Raw genomic sequence first — 19,973 nt, forward strand, 5'->3', positions numbered from 1 at the left:
CAGCTCAGATAAATGTGGAATACGGACTCCCGCTCGCCACAGAAGGGACAGGCGGCGGGGGAGTCCGTGAAGTGTGCCAAATACTCTCCTGTGCTCAGTGCACCGTGGAGGACCCTCCAACTCAAATCCCCGGCGGGACGGGGAACCAAAGCTGAATAGAGCTCTCTCCACCGGGGTCTCTCGTCCTCGTTCCCAAAAAATACCCGCCTCCAGATGGTATCTGGGCGGGTGACAAGGGCGAGGTAGTGCACTATATGGAGCACCAGAGAATACAGGACTTTCCTCGGCATGCCGCGAAAACATGCCGGGGACATATCCCCCAACCTGCTGAGGTTTGGGGAGATAGGAACTCGAGGGGGTTGCCTTGGTTTGGGTTCTACGCAAAGATTCGGAGAGCTGAAGTTGATAGGTTGACAAGGCTCTCCGGTCTGCAAAACCCCCTCGATGAAGGTGCGTGAGTCGGGGTGGATGGCATCTTTAATCTCCTGGATCAAACGACGAGGGACGCGGGCAGTAAGCAGACCCATACGGGGCGCGAGCTCCTCTGCTCCTACCCAGTCTCGCCGCTCATAGTCCAGGAGATCCCCGACTCTGGTCACCTGCGCCAGGATTAGCCGGCGGCAAATAGAGGGTGAATCCAACATCCGAGCCCCCACTGCCGGATTATACAGCAGGGGCTCAGCGAGGAAATCAACCCCCGCCGCCCGTTCCTTCCTGGTCGCGGAGACCAGTTTCCAGGCCTTCAGTAAGTCCCGGTAGTATGCCGGCAGCACCGAGAGGTCTCTACCTAAACCCTCAGGCCTGATGATAAACAGTTGCCGGTCATACCTCATATTGCGCAGCTGGCGAAAGAAACTGGTTGCCAGCTGGCACCACTGCGGAGACGGATCTGCGAATAGGTATCTCTGCAGGTACTGGAGGCGGAAAGTGTGTAACTGGGAGCGGACACACACCACTCCCTGTCCACCCTCCTCCAAAGGGAGACACGCAACTCCCGCAGAGACCCAATGCTTCCCCATCCAGAGGAAATCCATCAACCTCCTCTGGATCTTGTTGATAAATTCGGGGGTTGGACCCATGGCTATCAGCCGGTGCCAAAGCTGACTGGCCACCAGCTGGTTGATCACCAGGGTCCTTCCCCTAAGGGAAAGCATTCTTGACAGATACACCCATGACCCCAGACGAGCAATGACCCGTTCTTCAAGATCACTGAAGTTTTCTGGGGCCGGGTCCTCCGCAGCAGACAGGTAGACTCCCAGATACTTGAGAGTATCGCTCTCCCACGAGACATTCCGAAACGTGGGGGGCAAAGAGTCCACCTGTAAGGGACCCACCAACATGCCGGAGCACTTGGACCAGTTGATCCGAGCAGAAGAGGCCGCGGTGTAGACCTCTTGGCACGCTTGTGCCCGCTCTAGATCATCTAGGTCCTGGGCCACGAGGAGCACGTCATCGGCATAAGCCGACAGGACTACTCGCATGTCGGGCTCCCGCAGCACCAGCCCGGTGAGCCTCCTCCTCAGTAGGCAGAGGAAGGGCTCAATGGCCAGCGCGTACAGTTGCCCAGACAGGGGGCACCCTTGACGTACTCCCCGACCAAACACAAAAGGTGCCGTCAGGGACCAGTTGATCTTCACCAGACACTCTGCAGAGGCGTACAGCATCTGGAGAAAGCCCACAAATTGTGGGCCGAAGCCAAACGCCCGCAGGGTCTCCATAAGGTAACGGTGATCCACTCTGTCAAATGCCTTCTCCTGATCTAGGGACAGGAAGGCGAGTGACAGACCAGTCCTCTGCGCGTAGTGCATCAGGTCCCGGACCAGAAAAATGTTGTCATGAATGCTCCGGCCCGGGACAGTATAGGACTGGTCGGGGTGAATCACCTCTGCCAGCACGGACTTGAGCCTCAGCGAAAGCGCTTTGGCTACGATCTTATAGTCCGTGCTGAGCAGTGAGACCGGTCGCCAATTAGAGATCTGACGGAGATCCCCCTTCTTCGGCAGCAAAGACAGTATTGCCCGCCGACACGAAAGTGGCATCTCACCGATCTCCAGGGCTTCGGCTAGGACCTCGGTGAAATCAGGTCCCAGCATCTCCCAGAAAAACTGGAAGAACTCCACAGTCAGCCCGTCTAGCCCCGGCGCTTTTCCGTGGGACATGAGACTTAGGGCTTCAGAGAGCTCGGCCAGAGTCAAAGGTAACTCAAGCGGCTCCCTTCCATCCTCACTGACCGTGGGAAGCCCCTCTAATAAGACCCTGCATTTATCTGGCTGGATGGACTCCGGAGAGAAAAGATCTACATAGAATCTCCGGGTTCTGTCCCGGATGCTCTCCGGGTCAGTCAGAGGGGTACCGTCCTCTGCCAACAGGCATGTGATATGTCTACGGTTTCCCCTCTTTTTCTCCAGCGCGTAGAAGAGGCGCGACCCGCGATCCATCTCTCGAAGGAAGTTGATACGGGATCGCACATACGCCCCCCGAGCTCTCCGATCTTCCAAGTCCCGGAGAGTGCACTTCCTCTCTACGTACATACTCTGCAGGTATTGGTCTCCTGCCACAGACAGCCGCTTCTCGAGATCGAGCACCTCCTCCCTGAGGGCCTCGATCTCAGCATCGCGCCGCCTGCTGGCACCTTTTGTGTACTCCTGACACACGAGGCGCAGATGAACCTTGCCCACGTCCCACCACTGCTCTAACGTGGCAAAGTCTGACCTGCAACCTCTCCAGGCCATCCAAAAGTCTCGGACCGTCGTCGCAAACCCCTTGTCCTCCAACAACGTATTGTTGAAGTGCCAATATGCGGCCGAGGGTGCTGCAGGTAGCAGCGTCACCGTCACGGACGCACAATTGTGGTCTGAAAACGGCGCCAGCCTAATGGCACTGGACTGGGCTCGCGACAGGCTGTGGCTGGAAATATACAGCCTGTCGATCCGGGACCAGGACATCCGTTCACCCCTAAACACCCTAACATGGGTGAACTCAGTGGATGCCTCAGGATGTTGTTCTCGCCAGACGTCTACCAAGGAGTAGCGGGTGATGACCTCCCGCAAGGCCGACGCAGAACACGGGTGTGGCTCCGGACCATTCCGGTCTTTCCGAGCCTCGAGGGTACAGTTAAAATCACCCCCGAGCACCACGTATTCGTCTGCGTCGACTGTCTCCAGGTATTCAGACATTCTGACGAAGAACTGCCTTCTCAGGGGTCCGTTGGCAGGAGCATACACGTTCAGGAAATTAAACGTGTAGTCCTCGTGTCGGACCCTGATATGCAAAAGGCGACCTGGAACAACAGCTTTGGCAAGCAGCAGCTCAGGTTGAAAGGATTCAGAGAACAGGGTCACCACCCCACAAGATGTCGAAGTGAGGTGGCTGAAAAAGACCTTGCCTCGCCACTCCAGATGCCAGCTGGCTTCAGCCTCTGGAGTGGTATGGGTTTCCTGCAGGAAACTCACAGAATACTTTCCCTTTTGTAAAAAGGAGAGTACCTGGAACCTTCGAAACCCGTCCTTACATCCATTAACGTTTAGCGTACCGATGCTCAAAGCCATTGGTAATCAAGAGTCTTGCTTCCATAGGCGCTCAGGGTACTATACCCCGAGAAGCCTTTACGTGCTCTCGCAACACTTTGTTAAACTTTAGGACCCGAGTATGTTCGATAGTCCCGGAAAGTTTGGCCTTGTGGTTAGCCTTGATGTATACTCTGAGAGATTGGAGAATGACCGAAGCATCCTTCCACCTCTCAAGGGCCAACTGCACCTTCGTATGTCCATGTCTACAGAGGGTATCATCCAGGAAACTATCCAGCTCCCGGGCAGGGATAATGGGGATCGAGGAGTCCACCGACTCCATGGTGCCAGAGGACTCCCCTCTGAGCCCCAACTCCCCAGGCTCCTCTTGGCTGGAGAATTCAAGACACCCGTCCTTCTCTGCGGGGGCCTCTCTCAGCCCTAGATTGGATCCCCTCCTCGGTGTTTCCACGAGGGGGTCCACTGTGCTCTCCACCTCCATCCCCGAGTCAGGCTGTTCATGGGCAGCTGGTGGCGGCATGGCAGAGGCAGTGGTCTCCCGAGAGTCCTCGGGGGCCACAGAAGCACACATGCCACGGGTGTTCGCATCACCCACGGGAGGGCACTCACCAACCGCGGGAGGGCCCTCACCATCCGCAGGAGGGCCCCCACCGTCCGCGGGAGGGCCCTCACCATCCGCGGGAGGGACCCCACCATCCGCAGGAGGGCCCCCACCATCCGCAGGAGGGCACCCACCATCCGCGGGAGGGCTCTCACCAACCATGGGGGGGCACTCCTTAGCAAGGGCTTCATTGGGAGGGTCTTTCCCAGCGTTCACTCCCAACAAAGTGCCTGCCCAAAACTCTGCACCAAGAGGGTTCAGGTCAGACAACTCCCAGATGTAATCGGAAGTGCTCACCACAACACCCTCCAAACCCTCATCCACGGGGGTCAGCCCTATCCCATCTCCTTCCTCTGGTGACGCAAACCGGGGCTTTTTATCCCTATGTGCGTCACCCAAAGGCGGTACAGCCGGAGGGGGATCTTGGCTGGCTCTGAAGATAGGTGCACTCGGCATGTCAAATTCACCGAAGCACAATTCTCCAGGGGATGCTCTCCAACCGAGAGGGGCGCTGGGAGGCTCCCCAACGCCCCCAGAGGCGTCGGGTACCTCCAGCTGCATTCCCTCCAGAAATTCGAGGGGGGGGGGCTGAACATTTGTGGGATCCGGCTTACACTGGTTAATCCCAACCAGTGGGTCGGACAGGACCACCTTGTGCGGAACTGATTTTTCTTTCCGCTTCCGTGACTTCAGAGGGTAAACATAATATGGTTCACTCTCAACCTCCTCAATCACCCTCTTATTGGTTTTAAATTTGCTCTTCCTGGGGATTGATTTCCCAGGAGAGGGTGCCGCTGTCTCCATAGCAGGAGTTTCCTCCCGCTCCCCTTCACCCTGTATGGTGCTTACAATGGGGTTAGGGGGTTCTTGGGGGGGGACAGCGACAGAGGGTGACTGTTTTGGGGTGACTTTTTTCTTCCCCCTCTTTTTTGAGAGGAGAGGTTCAGATGTCACTGTTTGAGTTGCAACAGTGACATCTTCTGTGGTCCCAGGGGGGACCTGGGCCCTCGAGCTCTTTTCCTTCTCCCTCTGTTCTTTGGGGAGAGGTTCAGATGTCACTGTTCGAGATGGGGCAGTGACATCTTCTGCGGTCCCAGAGGGGGCCTGGGCCTTCGAGGGCTTTTCCTTCTCTCTCTTTCTTTGGGGGAGAGGTGTAGACGTCACTGTCCGAGATGGGGCAGCGACATCTCCTGTGGTCCCAGCGGGGGCCTGGGCCCCCGAGGGCTCCGCTGCGGTGGGTGCAGCGGCACAGGGTGTTTCCTCCTGGGGGGAGACAGCGCTAACAGAGGCTGGCCGCTCCAGGGCGACCCCCTCTCCTTCCTTCCGCTCTCCAGGAAGAGGTGCAGAAGTCACTGTTCCGGATGGGACAGCGACATCTCCTGCGGTCTCAGGAGGGACCTGAGCCCTTGAGGGCCCCGCTGTGGTGGGCACAGCGGTACCAGGTGTCTTGGCAGAGGGAGGGGCGGGTGCAGGAGTTGGTATGGGTCCTCTGTTCCCTCTGAGGCAACTCCTACGAGTGTGCCCCAGCTCTCTGCACAGATAACATCTAACCCCCTCCGTGCCATAAAACACAGTGTATTCTATGCCCTCGTAGGGCACCCTAAACGAACCCTCCACAGATTCATTGCTCCCTGGCAGCAGCAGTTGTACCTGCCGCCTAAATGAGAGTACATGCCTCAGCGCCCTATCTCTGCAGCCCAAAGATAATTTTATTATGGGGGACTTAATGTCTCCCAGGGCTTGCAGGTACGGCTTCATGAGGCAATCTGGGATGAAGGGGGGCACATTTGACAGAATGACCTTTGTGCCTAACCCCTCCATGGGTTCCATAGGGATGTATTTCCCCCCTACACTGATGCCTTTCTGCACCAGGTAGTGAGTGGCAGCCAGCGTACGAAGGAAGAAAATGCCCCTCCCATACATTTTGCTGGCCGCCACCACAGCAGAGGGACCCACCACATCAGCCACAGCCCTCACATATATCTCCATGTTTAGGCCAGGTGACATTGGGCACCTCACCCCAAGCTTCCTGCTCAAACAGGGCGTGGCCCCAGCATTGTTGTTGCTGGGGTTAACGCCTGCAACTGCCACATGCGCCCATGTTTGAACTGGGACAGCAGGGGTTACGCTGCTAACAGGTGCTGGGGGAGGCGTGGCCAGGGCACTGGAAGGACCAGGCCTAGGGCTGTGACTAAGAGTGTTGCTCCTAGGGGCCACAGTTTTTGGTGTTCTATATCCGGGCGTCGCCCCTGTTGCCGCACTTGTCCTATTCCCCTTTCCAGGCATGATAAACAAATAAGCCTCTAAGTCAGGGGAAGGTATTGCTTAGGGAGAGAGGTATTGAGAGAAAAACTTTCTCTTTTAGAAGAGATCTCTCTGCAAGGGGAAAAAACAGCAGCTTTTAAAACCTGCTGCAGCTTTAAATCTTTTTTCCCCTTTTTGGTTACTCTCTCTCTGTTATAGTAAGCAAACACCACAATTTACAAGTCTTTATAGAAAAGACACAGAGCTCTCAATAGCAAGTTAGAAAAGGAATCAGGCTTAAGAAAAACAAAAGAGTGAAATTGGAAGTTTAAACAACCAGTAAAAACCTCCAGTAGTGAGGGAGGAGATAGGGGGGGAGACTGCAGTTTTCCAGCCAGCTAAACTGCAGCTATGCTGGGTTAAATCACTGCAGCCCCTGGGTGAAAACCAAAAACGGTTTTTAAGTCTGAAAATGCACCCAAAACCCTCTATAAAACTCCCAGTATACTCACAGTATACTCCCCCACAGATCCAAGCCAAAATATAACAAATAAAGAAAGAATAAAGCTGATTCCTTACCAAATGCCTGGAGCTCTGCACATACACTTCTGAGTGGAAGCAGCTGCAGGTGATAGTGCTGAGGTGAGGGAAGCAGCCGCAGGTGATAGTGCTGAGGTGAGGGAAGCAGCAGCGGGTGATAGTGCTGAGGTGAGGGAAGCAGCAGCGGGTGATAGTGCTGAGGTGAGGGAAGCAGCCGCAGGTGATAGTGCTGAGGTGAGGGAAGCAGCAGCGGGTGATAGTGCTGAGGTGAGGGAAGCAGCAGCGGGTGATAGTGCTGAGGTGAGGGAAGCAGCAGCGGGTGATAGTGCTGAGGTGAGGGAAGCAGACAAACTGTGTTGTTTTAAATGTTCGATTGAGCAACCTAATTTCTCAATTTTTACACGGTGTAGCGATTTTTCACTTTTCAATCATCACACCTGTGGCTACATTGAAAAATAGGTTGCCCACACCTGCTGTAGTGGCTCCCGACACCCACTACGGAGGTAAGTATCTCAGGAAACAGGGAGTCCGACAGCTGAAATTAATGGGGTTCAGCTTCAGAGACCCCCTTATACGACCCTCTATGGGGACGGGCCCAGTAGCTACCTGCACGCGCCTGTAGAAAGCGCAATACACGACCGCATTTTGTAAAGACAAGGATTTTGTCTTTTCTCGTAGCGACGGCATCATGTGGTTTCCTGTAAACCAATGATACCGCAGATGTTTTAAAGCCAATCACAGTGAGTTACATTTCAACCAATGGAAGAGGATGTTACGTCATGGCCACACCACCTAGTCGTGCATCAAATCGCAGAAAGTCAGTGAGTGGCAAGTGCACTGATCGCAACTTTTACATGTGCACGCACCGTCAGACACTCCGCCGCACGCGCACACTCACTGCGGCCGTAGCCTTACATTGAACAAGTTTATTTGTAATAATTTATTGTCTATTGATTTTATTATATAGATGCCAGGTGTATAAACTGATTTTAATTGTTATAGTATACTATATGATTAGCAATTACTAGATCATTAAAGTTTAGCACATCCTCTGGTTAAATTGTAACTGCATTCACCTCAACTCTGTTTTTATTTGTTCGTTTACAATTTTTTTTTTACTTTAGGGTCATTATATTCGTATCTCAACCCATCCAAGGAAATGCAATATGGATGTGCTAGCGCCTATACATTCCATACCAGTCTGTACACCGTAAACATGCCAGATCTGTTATCATATCACTATTCAAGTACAGTTTGTTTTGTGTCATTCACCTAGTTGTGAAATCTGTAATAGGTATTCGAAAAATATTCAATGTCTAAACTACTGATTCCCTTAACATTGTTTCCAATGATAGATACAAGCTTTTTAAGTACGTCTTATAACAGTCTCTTCCTGTTATTCTTTTCAGACCTCATTTATATTTATCACCTTGGAAGATCGGGAAGATGAACTTACTACATAGATTTGGAATAATATAGTATGATTTGTGGCACAAAAAATACAGGTATTTGGAGAAAACAAATGTCTATACACTGCTGGTTAACTGGTTCTGAGTAAAATTATTTTTCTGAAATGTATATGAACTGTAACGTGAAATATAGGCTGGGTTTTACTTCCCTTGTCTCTGCCTTATTTCTCATTTGTCCTCTCAACTGACTCTTTAGTTGTTAAATTAACCTGGCCCTTATATGGTCTGATGCAAAATATCTTTATGCTGTGTCATTATGTAGATAGCCCATTGCAGTGGGTGTGCACAGATCTGTTTTTATTATTACTGAGGTTGAAGCAAGCAAGATGACAACTCTCATCCCCCCCCCCCCCCCAATAACAGTTCAATGAAAACAATGTCAAAGATAAGGGAATGGTTAAGCAGAAATCAGGGCATTACATGAGTTGTTAAACTTCTGGGTGCAATCTATACAAACATTGCCGGAATAAACTTCAAATATATCTATCTATTTCTTTAACCTATTAGACATGTCTGTCATTAGTACAGTTTCAGCCTGCTGTTTTTTATTATTGTGTTTGTCAGACCACATGTTTATCACCAAGTTCATATGCCCTTGTGTGGTATGTGTACGTTTTATGAATTGTGTTTTTTGTATGAGAGAAATCTGAATTTGCACACACGTACAAAGAATCTTGTCTGCCCAATGAGTGCAGGAAACACATCATGCATCAACAGGACTTCCCATAACCACAAAAAGAAGGAAGTTATATTGGTAACGCTAGCTATAAAGAGAGCAGCAGTCATCATTATTTATTTATTTTTGTTAATAGAAAAAGTTAAGAACATATACAGATGTCAAAAACGTTATTGAAAGGTAATAAATAACACTTTGTTTTCTTTTTTGTAAACTAGAGTAAAAAGGATTATGCCCCAAATGAGAAGCAGGAAATGAGTTGCCTAGAACAAATTGTAAGATAATGGCCCTAAAATTACACTTCCTTATTGCCCATATTGTGCTTTCTTTGCGGTTACACTTTGACCCAAGTATAAACACCAAGGCTCACTCTGCGTTCAGTGCGAACAAACTTGCCCTATCCTCTGCTTCTCCCCGTCCTAGTATATTTAACGGTGCTTTCCCTCCCCCACCCTCATCCCAACCCCCCCCCCCCCCAATGGCATATTTTTTTAAGTGAGAGCAATGAGATTTTACCAACCTTTATTTATTTTTATTTTTTTAAGGCCCAGAGCCTGCAGTAGTTTGCCCACATGGCAACTCCTACTGTGTATTCTCACTTTCTCCACTGTAATGGACACCAACACTTTTTTTTTATGCAGGCTGCAAATATAACAGACATAATGTCCTATTTTAATCTTCTCAGATACGGTACTTTTTGAAGTTTACTAATGTCACGAGGGCATTAGCAGCCATAACATTTAGGTTTAAAAAAAAAAATAAAAAAACAGCAAACGGAAATAAAACTATTAAGATGAAAGCCGTCCTCCTACAGTACAGTATTGTGGAAACTCTTTTAATAATCAATATGCAGGGGGAAGTGCTGCTTTAATGCTGTAAGATTGATTCAGACTATGATTTCCTTTCTTCAGGTGTTGAACTTTTAGCCAGATGCACGTTCCATGTAGCGTAAAACAAAACAGGAATTTAAAGGATGAGTGAGGTTCCAATACCTTCCAAGATGCGCAGGGGGGTGGTAAAGGATCCCGACATAATGGACCTCTTCTGTAAGGAGGATCCAGAGAAAATATTTGTGGATCTACATGAAATTGGACATGGCAGTTTCGGAGCAGTTTATTTTGTAAGTAACAGGGTTGTACTGAACTGATTTTACCCATCCCAAAAAATGGAATCAATGTATGTTGTTTTCAACAAGGCCATACAGTTCTGGGTATAATCGCTTCTGCTGCCTCTAGATTTAGGTTTTTCAGGTCATCTCTACCATGCTATGTGTTTTGTTAGGGCCATACACTACATCTCCCAAACTTGTGTATATATATATATATATATGTGTAGATATATCTATATCTCTCTGGGCTGTAAACCAATGTTTGAAACTTTACGCCATGGTGCCTACTTCCATCTCTCCTCAATTTAGGATGTGATATATAGTTTTTAAGACCAAATATATTTTTGCTTAACATCATGTCGGTTTACAATCTTTAACAATACTGTATATCCTGAACACTAGAAGTAATTTAACGATAATGCACAATAACCACCTTGTCAATCCCAATAAATGAGAAGTGTAATAGCAATATTGTGCCTAATATGAGTCTGTTTCATTTAACATCTAGGCCACTAACTCTGGAACGAATGAGGTGGTGGCTGTTAAAAAAATGTCGTACAGTGGGAAGCAAATGAACGAGGTAAGAGAAACCTCTTTTAACATGCAACAGCTATGTATTTGTGCTGATATAACCGACTAATCCACATTGGTTTCCAACAGAAATGGCAAGATATAATCAAGGAAGTGAAATTTCTACAACAGCTGAAACACCCCAACTCTATTGAATTCAAGGGATGCTACTTGAAAGAACACACAGCATGGGTGAGTTAAGTCTTTCTGGTGAAATGGTTTCTGTTGTCCAGTAGGGAAATTGATTGTATGCATATTTTGGGACCCCATGATAAATAAATTTGTGACTGATGGTTGGACAGGATGCTGGTTGAAACTTCCTGCTGTGGCAGTTAATTTTGTGTCAGTTCGTGGTACAACAGTTCTAAAATGCAGCTGTCAATTAAAATAATTTTTCCACTGCTGTAAGTCACCTAAATTATTATTTATTTATTTTTCCAGAGGTTGTATTTTCTTTACATTTTGTGGAGCACCAGTATCATGCTCTGTTTGTTGCATAATGAATACCTTAATTCTTTTTATATAAGACTATGCCAGCTTCAGAAAAAAATAGTTGTTTTTGCTTCCTGGATCTCAGAAAGACAATAGGGTGGTTTTTGATCCATTTCCCATTTATATCACATTAATAATTCCAATAAATAGTTGCTGTAGAAAAAAAATCAAAAGAATTGTTATTCCTTACAGCCATATTGATAGACATAACCAGTTTGGCTCTTTTATTCTGTCTTGCAGTGGAAGTGCAGATCATTCCTGCAAGATTAACAGTATGTTACTATCCTTGACGATGCATTGTTTTTCTGATTTTGTTACAGTTGGTGATGGAGTACTGCTTGGGATCTGCATCAGATTTGCTAGAAGGTACGAGTAAAGTTTCTTGTTTTCCTTGTACTGTATCTCCGTCACCTTTCTGTTCATTGCAAATCCTTTGTGGATTCCTGATAAAATCGTATGGAAAATAAATATGTCTTTGAGATAAATTAGTAACTAGCATGGAGTACAGTACAGGCATACCCCACATTAACGTACGCAATGGGTCCAGAGCATGTATGTAAAGCGAAAATGTACTTAAAATGAAGCACTACCTTTTTCCCACTTATCGATGCTTCGGTACAGGTAGGGAGCCGTTATTGCTGTTCAGGACGGGCTGACAGGCGCATGCGCGAGCTGGCGTTTGCCTATTGGGTGAGGGGAATCAGCGCGTCACTACTACGGCGGTCTGTAGGGCAGAGTAAGTGTCCGTACTCACGAAGCGAGCGTACGGACATTGGTATGGTGCTGTTGAATGTATGTCCTTACTCGCGAGTGTACTTAAAGTGAGTGTCCTTAAACCGGGGTATGCCTGTAAGTAGTATATAGCCATTTCAGGATTAGGGCAAGTCTACTATTAATAATACAGTACAAAATAGAAGGCAAGCATGCAGTGAAGATTATTCAGCTGATGTTCTCTAACCCGCACAAACTATTTATACTATTAATTCTTGTATATCTTTTTATCTTGTAATCATCCTGTGAGAGTTGCCACTAGTTACTCCATCATTTCTGAAGTGTTCTTTTTCCAGCATCTCCAACATCTTGCTTGTAGCTTCTGTAAACGATTGTAACTGAGCTATGCTTCTCACTGATCTGTATGGAAGCCTCTGTAGAAAACCTGGCCCTGTATTTACTTTATTGTACAGCATAAGTTTCGGTTGTGCCAGCTCAGAGCATTGTGTTTTAATTTAGAACAGTGTTGCAATTTTACTAGTCCCTCTTCTTTCAATAGAGTTTATTATGTTAAAATGTTAAGCCCACTACAAAGGAGTAGTCTTTTAAACAGTCATGCCTTTTTAATTAATTTATTTATAAAAATGGTTTACCAGGAAGTAATACATTGAGAGTTACCTCTCGTTTTCAAGTATGTCCTGGGCACAGAGTTATGATGACAAATACATAGTTACATTAAGTGACCAGTATAAGTATAAGTATACATTATATACAGACATTGCATGCATAGTTCAAAATAATACATTTTATAGGCGTATGTAACAGTTACAGACCAGGTTAAAATGTGAGACAGCTTTAGTTTTGAAAGAACTTAGGCTGGTGGCGGGTGTGAGAGTCTCTGGTAGGTTGTTCCAGTTTTGGGGTGCACGGTAAGAGAAGGAGGAGCGTCCGGATACTTTGCTGAACCTTGGCACTATGAACAGTCTTTTGGAGTCTGATCTCAGGTGATAGGTGCTGCATGTGGTAGGGGTGAGGAGCTTGTTCAGATAGCTGGGTAGCTTGCCCAGAAAGTATTTGAAGGCAAGACAGGAAAGGTGAACTTTGCGCCTAGACTCAAGTGATGACCAATCTAGTTCTTTGAGCATTTTGCAGTGATGTGTTGTAGTTGCATTGGAGGACAATAGCTGTTAACTTAAATAAAATGCTATTTTGTGATTTATTAAAGGCCCTTTAACTGCAGTCTTACTGTACAAGCAACTCTAAAACTGCTACATGGAACTTTCCAAGTATATAATTTTGTACTTGTAACTATGGCTTGCAAATAAGATTTGATTACAAATCAGATTGATTTATGTGACAATGCAGCACTAAATAGTCACTAAAGTTATTTTGAATAAATGACAAATTGCAGAATTATTTTTTTCTTTTAAATTATATGTACACTTATATACCTTTTTTTTTGTTATCATAATATTCTTTCCCTTGTACTGATTATGCTTTTAATCATGCTTCCATTTCTTCAATTCTAAAGAAACCCTAAATTGGTCACACATTTTTTTGCATTTCTCTGTTCCATCCTATCCTCTTAGGCTTGGTCCCTGCTGGTTACTGCAGCGCCCGCTTCATTTTCAAGCAGTTTGTTAATTGTAATCCCTTTAACTGGTTTTAACACTTTATGCATGTGTGTTAAAGAATTGTGTAATCTGCCATGGTTAAGCAGTACATAGGCACCTGTGCTTCAAGTAACTGTTTCAATGGTGCCCATCATTTTTTTGTGATGTATTTAGCAAAGATCCACAGGTGTTTTTTGTTTTTTTTTCCCCCCAATATGTGCCTGTGCCAATGCAGTTGTGCCTACACCATTGATATTTACAAAATAAGTGCAGGTAGTGTAGCAGAAAAAAAGATGCGTTGAGCCACTGAACACTACTTACATGTAGACTAAACGGTTGTTTGTTGTAAACAATTTTTCCATTTTGTCTTTTCTTTTTCTGCTTATCCTGTAGTTCATAAGAAGCCACTTCAGGAAGTGGAAATAGCTGCCATTACACATGGTGCCTTGCAGGGGCTGGCCTACCTGCATTCTCACAACATGATTCACAGGTAAATGTATTTACCAAGTAATACTGTGTAGTCCGTATGCATGTATGTATGTCTTTATATAGCGCCATTAATATACATAGCGCTTCACAGCAGTAATACACGTGACAATCATATAAATAACAAATAATACAAATAACAGAACATGAGAACAAGGTGTTTTCAGGCAGAAAAAATAACATTTAGGAAGAGGAGTCCCTGTTACAAAGAGCTTACAATCTAATTGGTAGGTAGTACATAGCGCAAGATGACCATTTTAAAGCCATCATCCACAAATCCAGTTTTACATTTGTATAACTATTGTTTTTTTGGGTGGTGATTTTTTAAAGGAGAGATGCCAAGATGCATTACACTGTACATATAAGTACTCAGGTATGAGCCTCTATTTTCATGAAGCTCATATAGTTTGTTCTTTATATTTTTGGTACATGAGATTCTTGGAGATAAAATGTATTATTTTCTGTGGTCCTATAGCTGATGCTAGTCTGAAACCCATGCTCCTAGTCTTCCCTTCTGTACACAAGATACATATGCTAACTTGATATCAAGCTGACAGTATGGCATATATGTATTTAATTTACCCATTAAGGGACTAGATCATAATGCATGATTAGACTACAGCAAACCAGATTGAGATAGTAGTAGAAAAGCGAATAGGAAATAAATAGAAACATAATTAGCTTACTATCCCATTTAGGACTGAATTGAACTAACTGATACAGTATGTTTAGGTTACGTTAAATCAGGTGATTTGTGTTTTTATAAATCGGACAAATAAATAAGTAAGTAGCATTAAATCTTTCATTGAAAGCCTGAAAAAGATTCATTCCCACCCCACCCCCCCATTTTCCTGAACCTATAAAGCATGTTTCTCAGTTGACAAACAATAGTTGATTAATTGTTATACCAACTGTCTCTGCAAACTCCTCCTGGATTTTATTTATTTATTTATTTATAAAATATTTTACCAGGAAGTAATACATTGAGAGTTACCTCTTGTTTTCAAGTATGTCCTGGGCACAGAGTAAAACAAATAATACATGGTTACAAGTACAGTTACATAAATGAACAAGGTATACATTATATACAAGACATTGCGTGCACAGTTAAAGAAAATATATATTATGAGCGTATGAAACAGTTACAGACCAGGTTAAAATGTGAGACAGCCTTAGATTTGAAAGAACTTAAGCTGGTGGTGGATATGAGAGTCTCTGGTAGGTTGTTCCAGTTTTTGGGTGCACGGAAGGAGAAGGAGGAACGTCCGGATACTTTGTTGAGCCTTGGGACCATGAACAGTCTTTTGGAGTCTGATCTCAGGTGATAGGTGCTGCATGTGGTAGGGGTGAGGAGCTTGTTCAGGTAGCTGGGTAGCTTGCCCAGAAAGTATTTGAGAGTGAGACAGGAAAGGTGAACTTTGCGCCTAGACTCTAGTGATGACCAATCTAGTTCTTTGAGCATTTCGCAGTGATGTGTGTTGTAGTTGCATTGGAGAACAAAACGACAAATTGAATTGTAGAGGGTGTCAAGTTTGCTAAGGTGGGTTTGAGGGGCCGAGCCATATACTATGTCTCCATAGTCAATAATTGGCATTAGCATCTGCTGTGCGATACGCTTTCTGACCAGGAGACTTAGGGAGGATTTGTTCCTGTAAAGTACCCCTAGTTTGACATAGGTCTTGGTTGTCAGGGTATCAATGTGCATCCCGAATGTTAAGTGGGAGTCAAACCATAAGCCCAGGTATTTAAAACTAGTGACAGGTGTTAGGGTGGTGTTAGCGTTGATTCGAATCAGGCGCTCAGTCACTGGAATCTTTACAAATTTAGTCTTGGTCCCAAATACCATTGTTACAGTCTTGTCAGTGTTTAAAAACAGTTTGTTTTGGGAAATCCAGTTTTCGAGTCTCAAAAAGTCAGACTGAAGTATGTGTTGTAGGTCAGAGAGGCTATGGCTGTGTGCATATAGGATTGTGTCATCTGCATATATGTGTATTGAGGCTTCCTTACAAGCTGTGGGAAGATCATTAATGAACACTGAGAAGAGTAGGGGCCCCAGAACAGAGCCTTGCGGGACACCACAGGTGATATCCAGGGGGTTGGAGTTAGAGCCCGAGATGGACACATGTTGGGATCTTCCTGATAGGTAGGACTGAAACCAGTTTAAAGCATGTTTCCCTATTCCAGAGCTCTGGAGTTTGTTAAGCAGGATAACATGATCAACTGTGTCAAAAGCCTTTGCAAAATCTAGGAATACTGCACCAGTGAGTTGTCCCCGTTCCATTCCACACTGGATTTCATTGCAAACTTTTAGCAGGGTAGTTACGGTGGAGTGTTTGGGACGAAACCCAGACTGGAATTGGCTAGGGAAATTTGTCTTGGTGTAGAAATCGCTTAATTGGGAGTGGACACATTTTTCCATTACTTTGGATAGAATTGGGAGAAGTGAGATTGGCCTGTAGTTTGAGACAGTGTTTTTGTCCCCACTTTTGAAGATTGGGACAACTCTGGCAGTTTTCCAGGTCTTAGGGATATGGCCTGCAGACAGGATAGAGTTGACTATGGACGCAATTGGTTTGGCAATGGCTGGGGCACCAAGTCGTAGGAACCTAGATTGTAGTAAGTCGGGTCCACATTGGCTGCTTAATTTTAGTTTGAGGAGCGCTTGTGTAATCTCCTCTTCAGATACTGGGCTAAATTGAAAATTGTGGGCAGTGTTGGGAGGGGGTGGGACTGTAGGGATACTCCCAGGATGAGATTCATGTTTGGGGTTTGTGCTGCGTTTCGCTAATAAGTTAGTGGCACACCCCACAAAGTAATCATTGAATGCATTTGCAATGTCAGTGGGGTTTGTCAGAGTAATATCCCCCTTAGTGATATTACTTGTTTGTTGATGGTTTGGAGGCTGGAATATATTGTTGATAACCTTCCAGAAGTTAGCTGGGTTGATGTATTTTGGTGGAGATTGTCAGAGTAATATTGTGCTTTTGCATGCCTTGTTTGCCTTGTGCACATGTTCCGCATGCATCTGTAGTGATTGAGATCCTTGGTAGTGCCAGTTACTTTGTAGCTTTTCCACAAGGCATCCCTGAACTGGTAGAGTGCTATAAGGTCAGGTGTAACCCATGGAAGGTGGGCCCCCCGTACCCTTATTTTGCGTAGTGGAGCATGGGTATCGCAGAGTTTTAAGAACTCGGATTGGAAATAGTCGAGCGCAGAATCGGGGTCGGGAATTAAATCGATTCTGTGCCATGGGCAGTTGGTAAGGTCATCCAGAAACTGTTGTGGGTTAAAGTTTCTAAATGTTGTAGTGAGGAGAACTTTAGGGCTTGAATGGGGTGGTTTAATTTTCCTTACACAGTACACTATTGCATGGTCACTGAAAATATCAGGAAGGATGCCAGAGGATCGGATTCTGCTGGGGTTTGAGGAGAGAATCCAGTCTAGCAAGGAATGGTTATGCGATTTCAGGTTTATCCGTGTGGGTTGGGAAATGAGTTGTGATAGGTTAAGTGACTTGAGTTGTATCTGGATTTTGTGGTTTTTAGGGTCAAGCCAATTGAAGTTGAAATCTCCTAGAACTAGCAGCTCACCCTTCTCATTCAGAGAGGAAATGGAGCCAAGAAACTGGGTGATATCAGTCAAGGATTGTAGAGGGGCTTTAGGGGGGCGGTAGATGCCAGCAAGCAAGATTGGCTTAGAAAAGGGGAGGCAGATTTTGCCAACTAGAGTTTCAAAAGAGGGTGGACTTGATGGGCAATTTAACAGTGTAAATTGTAAGGTGTCTGCAATATAAAATAACACCCCTCCTTCTCTCTTTGACCTATGTCTCCTAAAAATGGAGTATCCCTGAATGGCAATATTTGCATCAGGGGTTTTAGGGGATAGCCATGTTTCTGTAAGAACGATGGCTTTGGGTTTATGCATAAGGCACCATGCCCTTAGTTCATCCAGTTTGGGCAGCAGGCTCCGGATATTTATATGGGCGACAGATAGCCCTTTTTGGAATTTAAAGGTGGAATTCTCAGGGGCATGGGACAGAGCTGAAACGGGAGGACCTGGGTTAGTTTCAATATCACCTGCTAAAGAGAGTAATAGTATGAGTAGAAATTTGGGTAGTTGTTTGCAAGTTGTAGATGTGTGGTGCTTTCCATTAGAGTGAGCAGTGGTTGGTGTGCTGGTTTTTAGAGTTCTCCACCAACATTCAGTAGATAGTGCAAGGCTTTTGAGTAGTCCAGGGTGTATGGTGATGTTGGGTGTGGGGCAGGATGGAGGAGTTTGTAGTGTATAGAGGGAGTAACATCTCCATGAGGCCAGGAGAAAGAAAAAAGTTAAAATACATAGCAGGTTCATGATGCCAGAGGTAGGCAGTGCTGCAAGGAGCTGTTGTGAGCAGAGTGAGTGTGAGCAGACTAACAGCAGGTGTGTGCCTGTTCCTTGTCAAATGTTTAGCTGTATTGCAATGCTAGAGTCAGTTCAGGGTTTCAGTGTTATTGTGCAGTCAGTTTTGGGAGAGACTGCAGTAAATAAGTTGTAAAGGGGTGGGGGGTTGAAATAGGCAGGTTAGCAAGCATGGGATCATAGTGTGATCTGAATAGCTTACCGTTTGTTGTCTTGAGTTAAAGAGTTTGCAGAAAGAAGCAGTCCCCAGTCACCTCTAGTCAAACTGTAGTCTAACTGTGTTTATCACTTAAAAACCTCACTTTAAATGCCTCACTGTCTAATGCCTAATGCAGTTCCTGCAAAGATGCAGGAAAGGTGTTTGTTATATACAGCTTAAACAGTCACATGACCCTCCCCCTCCCCAATCAGTCAGCTTGTTCCCACCATTGCCTGAAATTTCAGGTCCAAAACAGAACTACTAATCTGGCCCCCTCCCACTGTCGCCCCTAACCCCAAACTCCCTCCCTGTCAGTAATGTCACAATCTCATCAACACCCAAACTAGGGTGCCCAGGGGTCATCTTTGACTCTTCCCTCCATATTAAGTTCCTCACCAAGTCCTGCCGTCTCCACCACCAAAATATTGGTAGGAAAAGCCCTTTTCTCACTCGTGATGCAACTAAAGTCCTAATTCACTCATTCCTATTGTCCAAGCTTGACTATAGTAACCTTCTCCTGGTTGGAATTCCCCTTGTCAGACTGTCCCAACTCCAATCCAAAATGCTGCTGCCAGACTCCTCTACCTTCACTTCTGCTGCTCCACTATGCAAATCCCTACACTGGCTTCTCATATCCTCTAGAATGAAATTAAAAATCCTGCCACTGAGTTAGAAAGCTCTAAATGATGCTGCCCCCTTAAATCTCAGCCCTCATCTGTAAATACTCCCATAAGTGCCCACTCCGCACTGCCTATGCCCTCCCACTTCTCACTCCCGCCTATAAAGACTTCTTCTGTGATGCCCCCTCTCTCAGGTATTCTCTACCATGCACCATCAGGCTCGTCCCCCAGCTTTCAGACCTTTTGTATGCTCCATGAAAACTCACCTAACATACACGCCCCCTAACCCTGTAGGACCAGCTGTGTGGCTGGACCAACTGCCATCCTGAGGCATACTCTGTCCCTCAATAAACCACCACTTTACCTTTTGTTTCAATTTTGGCCCCTATTCCCTCATGAGTGTAAGCTATCATGAGCATGGACCTCATTACCTCCTGTATCTGTTTTGTGATTTATTGTCCTCACGTGTATGTTATTCTGTTTATGTAATTTATATTATTCGGTTCCCCCACTAGACCGTGCTGCAGAATATGTTGATGCTTTATAGATGATACGTAAATGTTTAATCTTGGTGAAATTATTTCGATAACTATAACTGAAATTCCCCAGTCGGTGAGATGGACATATTCCTACCATTTGTGTTAGATGGTACAATATCTTAGACTACTGTATACAAAGGTTTATTTTTTAATGAATCGTAGTAGTCCCATGTACGCAGT

At 45.8% G+C, this 19,973-nt stretch overlaps 1 protein-coding gene across 17 annotated transcripts in view; it reads left to right on the plus strand.

Moving 5' to 3' along the window:
* Positions 1–19,973, plus strand: part of TAOK3 (TAO kinase 3) — a 159,737-nt gene that overhangs the window by 68,752 nt on the left and 71,012 nt on the right. For all 17 annotated transcript variants that reach the window (XR_012787695.1, XR_012787697.1, XM_075568080.1 and 14 more), the window contains 6 exons: positions 8,322–8,417; positions 9,969–10,177; positions 10,674–10,745; positions 10,826–10,927; positions 11,548–11,593; positions 13,945–14,041. Coding sequence is in view for 15 of the 17 variants with exons in the window: in XM_075568080.1 (XP_075424195.1) it covers positions 10,031–10,177; positions 10,674–10,745; positions 10,826–10,927; positions 11,548–11,593; positions 13,945–14,041 (464 nt within the window). In the remaining 2 variants the exon portion in view is untranslated. The remainder of the gene's footprint in view (positions 1–8,321; positions 8,418–9,968; positions 10,178–10,673; positions 10,746–10,825; positions 10,928–11,547; positions 11,594–13,944; positions 14,042–19,973) is intronic.

The sequence above is a fragment of the Ascaphus truei genome, chromosome 13 (genome assembly GCF_040206685.1).
Source record: "Ascaphus truei isolate aAscTru1 chromosome 13, aAscTru1.hap1, whole genome shotgun sequence".
In the NCBI taxonomy this organism is placed as follows: domain Eukaryota; kingdom Metazoa; phylum Chordata; class Amphibia; order Anura; family Ascaphidae; genus Ascaphus; species Ascaphus truei.